This window comes from Pteropus medius, unplaced genomic scaffold (assembly GCF_902729225.1).
Source record: "Pteropus medius unplaced genomic scaffold, Ma_sr-lr_union100, whole genome shotgun sequence".
Taxonomy (NCBI): Eukaryota; Metazoa; Chordata; class Mammalia; order Chiroptera; family Pteropodidae; genus Pteropus; species Pteropus medius.
In genome coordinates this window covers 430,709-438,205 of record NW_024344321.1, presented here as the reverse complement: position 1 = coordinate 438,205, position 7,497 = coordinate 430,709, and the positions used below count along the sequence as shown (strand labels likewise).

The 7,497-nt window shown below is 42.9% G+C and overlaps 1 protein-coding gene across 1 annotated transcript; it reads left to right on the top strand.

The window, feature by feature from the left end:
* The first annotated feature begins 2,908 nt into the window (after positions 1–2,908).
* Positions 2,909–5,139, top strand: RNASE1 (ribonuclease A family member 1, pancreatic). The gene is made up of 2 exons (XM_039869826.1): positions 2,909–3,032; positions 3,728–5,139. The coding sequence occupies exon 2, from the start codon at positions 3,753–3,755 to the stop codon at positions 4,221–4,223; it is 471 nt and encodes a 156-aa protein (XP_039725760.1). The 5' UTR covers positions 2,909–3,032; positions 3,728–3,752; the 3' UTR covers positions 4,224–5,139.
* Positions 5,140–7,497: the final 2,358 nt, after the last annotated feature.

Below are 7,497 nucleotides of genomic sequence, written 5' to 3'. Positions count from 1 at the left end.
TCTAAGAGGTACATATTATTATCCATTCCCATTTTAGGAGAAACTGAGGAGAAGAGAAATAAATCAAGTTCTGTAACTTGCCCAGCTCTCAAGGTGCTAATCCAGAGTCTGGACTGAGGTCGTTTAAATCCAGAGTATGGATGTGATGCAGGAGCGGGCAAATTCCCCCGAGCAGCCCTGCACAGAGAGAGAAAGCGTTCTCCACAGAGCTCAGGAAAGAATTCAAGTGCACATCAGCGTTAGAGTTAAAAGGAAAGTTTATTAGAGAAGGGGTAATGCTCCACAGACAGAGCATTGACTTCTCTGAGAGGCAAAGAAAGAGTCTGAGAGAGACTCAGAGGGACAGAGACAATAGAGGAACCGAGAAAAGGACACTGAGAGGGACGGAGAAAAGACAGTGAGAGGGAACACCAGTGTTCGGAGAGTTCAGTTTGTATCATTCTTAGCTTCTATGAATTACAGTTTAAGACTTTGTTTTCTATTTTCCTTTGATGGTATGGGTACATAGTATGAAAAGTTAAGATCTTGTAATGAGAAAAGCCTGCTGGCAATTCCCAGCCTATGATCTATAGGTTCCCCATGGTTTTAGCTGTAAGGAATAAATGAATGAATTTATTTTGTGTAGAGCATGACTCAAAGACAGTTTTCCCTTCATAGTGTGGGCAAATGGTTTGTTAGTAATCCCAGCAGAAATCTTCCTTTGTTCTGTAGGTTTCCACGTGGTCTGGTATCCTGGCCTTAGGGCTGATCGGCATACTACATACAGTCTCTGAATATAGCTTGATTTAACATTTAGTTCTCTTGGCCCCTCTCTACATTAGAGGGACTTTTTTTTTTTTTTAATTTAAAACAATACTCATTTATTATCTCACAGTTCTGTAGGCCGAACGTTCAGCACAGTGTGGCTGGATTCAGTAAAGGTCACACTGGGATGCAGGGTCCTATTTCAAACTCACTGGTTGTTGGAAGAATTCTTCTCAGGCTTCCTGCATTGCCTCTTCCTCCATCTTCAAGCCAGCAACTGCATATTGAGTGGCTATGCTTTGATTTCTTCTGGCCTTTTCTTTTACTTCTCTGGCTTTTAAAGGACTCATGTGATTACATTGAGCCCACTCAGAAAATTTAAGATAATCTTCCTACTTTGAAATCAACTTATTAATAACCTTAATTATATCTGCAAAATCCCTTCAGTACCTAGGTTAGTGTTTGATAACCAGGGAATGGAATACATGGTGACATCTTTAGAATTCTGTCTCCAACAAAATCTAAAAAAGTACAGGCTAAAAACATTAACATGTAGCTAAGTAATATTCAAACTTGTTTTAAGCAACTATAGAGAGAGGGTGAAACATATTTATAAAAAAAAAAAGAGTAAAAAACACCTGCTAACCTTGAATTTTTTTGCCTTGATTCTAGTTTTAAAAAAAACTTGGGTGATGGACTGAAGGTAGCTTAGGAAGAGAATTTAGGTCTGGAAACTTTTAACTGGTGATACTGATGCAGGTAATTTAATCGCTGAGACTCAGATAAAAAGTGAATAATATTAATGCATTATAGGATTGTTATGAGAATCAAGAGAGATAATTTCTGGAAAGTTTTTTTTAGCATTATATTTTATTTTATTATTAGTTTCAAGTATACAGTACATTGGTTAGACATTTATATAGTTTATGAAATGATCTCCCTGGTTACTCTATCACTCATCTGACTCTACACATAGTCATTACCTTACTGCTGACTGCATTCCCTATGCCATGTCCCCATCTCCATGACCACCTATTAACTTCTAATTTGTACTTCTTTAATCCTTCACCCCTTTCTCCCAGCCCCCCAAACTCCCTATCCTCCGGCCGTCACCAGATTGTCCTCTGTATTTGTGAGTCTGTTTTCGATTAGTTTGTTCTTTTTGTTCCTTAGATTTCACTTATAAGTGAAATCATATGGTATTTATCTTTCTCTGTCTGACTTATTTTGCTCAGCATTATCACCTCTAAGTCCATCCATGTCATTGCAAATGGTAGGATTTCACTTTTTTATGAGTAATATTCCATTATATATATGAACCATAACTTCTTTTGGTCTGTTGATGGGCATTTAGCTTGCTTCCATATCTTGGCTATTGTGAATTGTGCTGCCATGAACATAGGGATGCATAGATCTTTACGAATTATTGTTTGCTTTTCTTTGGATAAATACCCAGAAGTACAATTGCTGGGTCAAAAGTAGATCCATTTTAATTCAGAGGGACTTTTGATAGTAATCTTCACTTAAGAAGCACCAAAATTGTCACCCTACAACAACAGATCTTGTTCTAGGAGGGAATTCTGCTAAGAAATTTGATGTTCTCTATTTTTTTCTCCAAAAGGGGCTTGGGGTTTTGGTTATCTTTAGTTCCTTTACTCAACTCTGACCTACAAGATGAGTGATTACTGTAGATAACAACTCTCACGCAATCACCTTCAGCACCTCAGGAGTATTGAGGTGGCCAGAACTGGGTGAAGTCAGGTAGAGGCTTACTTCTTCAATCTGTTCAGACATTCCCCCTCTCCTTCTCCAGATCTGAGAACCTTCCACCTAGAGACAGCCACTCTAGGACTCCTGAAGAGAGAGAGGACCTCCCTTTCCCTCCCTCTCCAGTGATCACAAGTTATGGGCCCTTTGCTAACTTCAGAGGGCTGTTTGGTGAAAATGGCCCCCAAAGAGATAATAAGGACTTGGTTGGGATTCAAGCATCAGTGCCGTAGTGGCTTTCTCTGCTGCTTTTTGTGAACATGCAGAGAGATGTGATTCACATGGTAAGAAAGGCTCCTGTAGGCAAAGACCCAGCAACCCTGAAAAGAGATAATTCCCCACTACTTCTTTGCAACGCCCTTGTTTTCCTCTGGACTGAAACCGAGATGCTCCGCCCACCCTTTTTTTCTTGGAAGCCAAGCCTCTTTGTAATCTACATAAGGTCCACACCCTAGGGATCTAGTGACTGTAGAAACTGGCCTCCAGCCTGCTTTCTCCGACAGTCCAATACAGAGACCCCGGTAAGTGGCCCAAGAGGTGGATGCAGGAACTGCTTTTGCTTGAGGGTTGGAGAGGAGGGAGCCAGGGTGGGTGAGGATAGCACAGAGAAAGTTTGGGTTAGGCAAACATCAGCTGAGAGCAGAGCTGGAGTTGGTCTGAAGCACTAGGGCTGCAGAGAACCCATGAGGTTGAAGAAGGAGCAGACCCACGTTGGGGAAGGCGAGCATCTCTCTTTGGAATACAATGGCGTCCCTTTATGATGCCAGTGTCAGGCACTGGGTTGAGCTTCTTTTGTATTGTTGGACAATAGGGCTCTGTCTTCCATGATCTTGAATGTCATGGTAGTGTCAGGGATACAATTTGGCTCATGATTTACTCAAAACGATCTTTTATTGAGCTACTAGAGCACTGGGTACGAATACATTTTATTTTTCAAATGTATTTTAGATCAAAAAGCCTTCAGTAATTAAAGACAGGACTGCCAAGATTTTAGGTCACTTCCAAGGTCACCACCCAGAGAGGAGGACATCTTTGCTGTAGCTAGTGGGAGTCAAATGCTCTTGGAGAAGAGTATATGTGAGTGTCTCATTACCTGGAAAATGTCGCAGAAATAGGACTGACCTGAAGGGAGACTGTAACCCAGGGAGGCCACAGGTGGGATCTGGGGCTTTCTCTCTAAAGTGATGCTTTCCTCCTTTCTCCCTTTCCTGGCTAGGCTCCTTCAGGGGAGTAAGGCCACCATGGCTCAGGCGAAGTCCCTGATCTTGTTCTCACTGCTACTCCTAGTGCTGCTGGCACTGGGGTGGGTTGAACCTTTCCGGGAAAGGGAATCACAGGCCAAGAAGTTCATTCGGCAGCACATGGACCCAGACAGCTACCCCAACATCGGCTCCAGCTACTGTAACCAAATGATGAGGCGCCGGAACATGACGAAAGGACGGTGCAAGCCAGTGAACACCTTTGTGCACGAGCCCTTGGTTGATGTCCAGGCTGTTTGCTTCCAGGAAAAGGTCACCTGTAAGGATGGGCAGTCTGACTGCTACCAGAGCAGCTCCAGCATGAGCATTACGGACTGCCGCCTGACAAACGGCTCCAAATACCCCAATTGTGCATACCGAACCAGCCAGAAAAAGAGGCACATCATCGTGGCCTGTAACGGGAACCCATACGTGCCGGTCCACTTTGACGCTTCAGTAGAGGTCTCCACCTGAGACCTGAGCAGTGAGGTGCCCCACCTTATCGTGTCACCTGCCTCTCCCCCTTTCTTCCTTGCCCTGAGGGAAATAACTCAAGTTAGGGCTCCTATCCAACACAAACATGCTTCCCTGGCCTGAGGCTTGCCCCTGAGTGGTTTGGGGGGGGGCGTGAGAAGTGGGTTGTGAGATGGGCCCCATGTCAACCACTTCACTGCTTCTTTCAATAAAACTTAATTGCAACCACCTGGATTCCTGAAGCTGTTCCTGTCCAGGTTCCTTTTAATGTGATTGCTTTCCTGCCAGGAGCGAGAACTGTAAATCAGGTTCACTTTGGTGAGTCGCAAATGGAATAATTAAATGCCTCGTCTTCTAACTCTTGGCTTTTAGAAACCTGAGATCATTCCTTTCATTATATTCTTTGCCAAGTATAAATTTTTAAGTGTTTTAGAGGAGACACTGTTTCATGATGTGACACCTGTCTGATCCTGGAGCTGGACCTGGACCGGAACAGAAGTTGCTTCTCTCAAACCCCTCTTAGAGACTAATCATAATCGATGTTCATTCTGACCATAATAAATGTTCATGCTAACATAAATCAGGACCCCTCACCTGCCTTCTTTAACTTACTAGCTCCTGGAATAGTCTGTTGTCCTGACCTGGTCAAGAAAGTAAAGTAATATCTGTACCTGATAGCATTCACATGCTAATGCCCATGACTATCCCCATCTTGTACCTTATGTAATTCTTTGGCACCTGTCAAGTGCCATAGGGATCTATTCTGTCTCACAGCTGCCCAAGACATGCCTTGTATGTTAGTTTCCCTTAATGAACTCTATAAATTACCAGACTGGAGTGGCCAGACTCTTTCTTTGGTTTTTCCCTGCCCTCCCCTTAGTGAGGCAGATTTTCAGTTCCAGGACCTTTTCCCGAGTCTGCATGTACTAACAAGTGTGGGCTGTTTCAGATAACAGGAAACTACAGGGAACACTGTCATGCTGGGTAAACTGACAGAAGGTGAAGCTCAAATTCTAATATCTCTGACATGGAAGGAAGAACAATAGGACTTCAGGAAGACCCTGCTCAGGGTGGAAAGGAAGAGTATATAAAATTATGATCCTAATTTTCATTTTTTTGAAGGAGTTATTACTAAATCAGAAAAATGATCATCTCTTGCTTTGAAAGTTGGAACCTTCAATTTAGAAGCTAGAAGGGACTTTAGAGGGAAAATAACTAGATTTCAGCTTTTATACCAACTCTAATTGGAGGTACCTGCTTAGGCTACTGTAGAAAAACTTCTAAAAAGTGATGAGGTAACAGTAGTCTCTATCAAAGGCATGAGAGAGGTAGAGGTGTATGTGCCACCCATGTGCTACCCCTAACCTAATGTAACCCCCGCCTTTTACAGAGAAACGACCTGAATCTCAGAAAGGTTAAGTGACTTGCTCACGGCTGCTGCTAATTAGTGGCATACCTGGGAGTAGACCCCAGGTCTTCTTCTTTCTGCCCCTGGAGTCCACTCAAGAAAAAAATCCCCCAGGCTCTGCTTTACGACATGCTGTGGAGTCGTGGCTCTCTCTCCCTGAGCTTGCTGGCAGGTCTCACAGGTTCCCAGACTAATTGGCCTGTGGATTTACTCAGTTATTGGCAACTCTTCCTTACAGCCATTAAAAAGATTAGACTCGACTTCTTTCATCTCGTAATCATTTCATTTGATTCCCTGTTTATAGTTGCATCTGGCTCTAGACAGGTGACAGAAAGAGAAAGGCCCTTCTTCCAATCAGTTTGATTCGTTCTGTCATTGTCTTTACATACTACAGTTTTAAATGCTGGAAGTATGTAAAGTAAATTCTTAGCTCTGGAGCCTTCTGTATCAAGAGGAAGGTGTTAATGTAAGTAACGTCCAAACATGTAGTTTATGAGTTTATTTGAACCAAACTGATGACAACTGATGGGAAGCAAAATCTCAACAAATTGAGGAAATGCTCTGGAGAATGTCAGTTTTGTAGTTTATTTTATATATTAGAATCAAAAGAGGAGATGTACAGAGGGTTATAAGAAATCCATTGGTGGTAGATTAAGGGGGTGGGAGGAAGCAACGCAAAGAAATCTTTGAGATTGAATATACATTGGTGGGTACAGGAGAGTTAATAATTAACATTTACAGCACATAGACGTGGTATTCAGGGTGAGGCTGGATAGATTGCCCAGGCATGCCCCCTTGCCCTCCAGGATATGATTCCAGAAATTTCCTTTCTTCAGACTTCCCCCTGTTTTAGCCCCAGCAAGGGGAGATAAGCCCAAACCAGTCTTTTCCAGTTTACATATCTTTGGCTAAGCCATGACTTTTGGCCACTTACATCATTATAAAGTAATCTGCATTGCAGATACTGTGGCTCCCATCATGCACCTGACGCCATGACAGTTCTGGAAACACCATGTAAGGAAGAAAGAGCAGAAAACTGAGCTTACCACCTTCTGGGAGGAGACAACGAAGCTTCATCAGTACCACATTTCTGGGCTTTACCTCCAAGAAGAACAAAAGTCTAGAATGGAGACATCCTCACATGACTCTCTCTCTCTCTCCCTGAGTTTGCCCACATTCTCCCCTTGAGTGTATACTTTCTCTTTAATAAACCTTGTGCTTTCCTGCTTGCTATTTATCTTGCCTCTGAACTCTTTCTCGGGGCATAAGGCAAGAACGTGGTCACTGGAACTCCAAGCTCTCCAGCAATAAGGGAACAAGATAACAATGAGGTGTTCTGTGGTCTTGTGTTCTGGTGCTATGGGTGTGCTATGAGAGGTTTGGAAAATGAGATTATTCTGACATTTCAAAGGTATGTCATCTAAAATGCAAAAAGACAATGGGCAGGCTCACTTAACATAAAAATTGACCTTGGTCAAGGAAGCTACAGGCCTAGGATGTGATTACCCACCATGATCTGCTTTTAGTTAGGAATTTTTATGTTCAGACCACCCTATGTAATTACTTTTGCTCTCTGAGTTTGTAGGACCCACCATGCTGGCCTCTCTGAGCTTTTCAGATTTAGTATGTGGCCCCCTTTTTTGTCCACAAAGGCTTGCAGGTGAGAGGGGCCATATCCCTGCATTTCTAGGGTAATGGGGATCTCACTCCTTACCAGCAGTGAGGATAGAGGAGGAATAAAAGGAGCCTAGATTTCTAGATATCTTTCCGATAGCCAAAATTTTCTTAAGTTCATCTCACCCTGTTACCAAGGCCACAGATCCTCATTTTCACTCCTGCTAGTGCTAAGAAAACACTTTAGTGGAG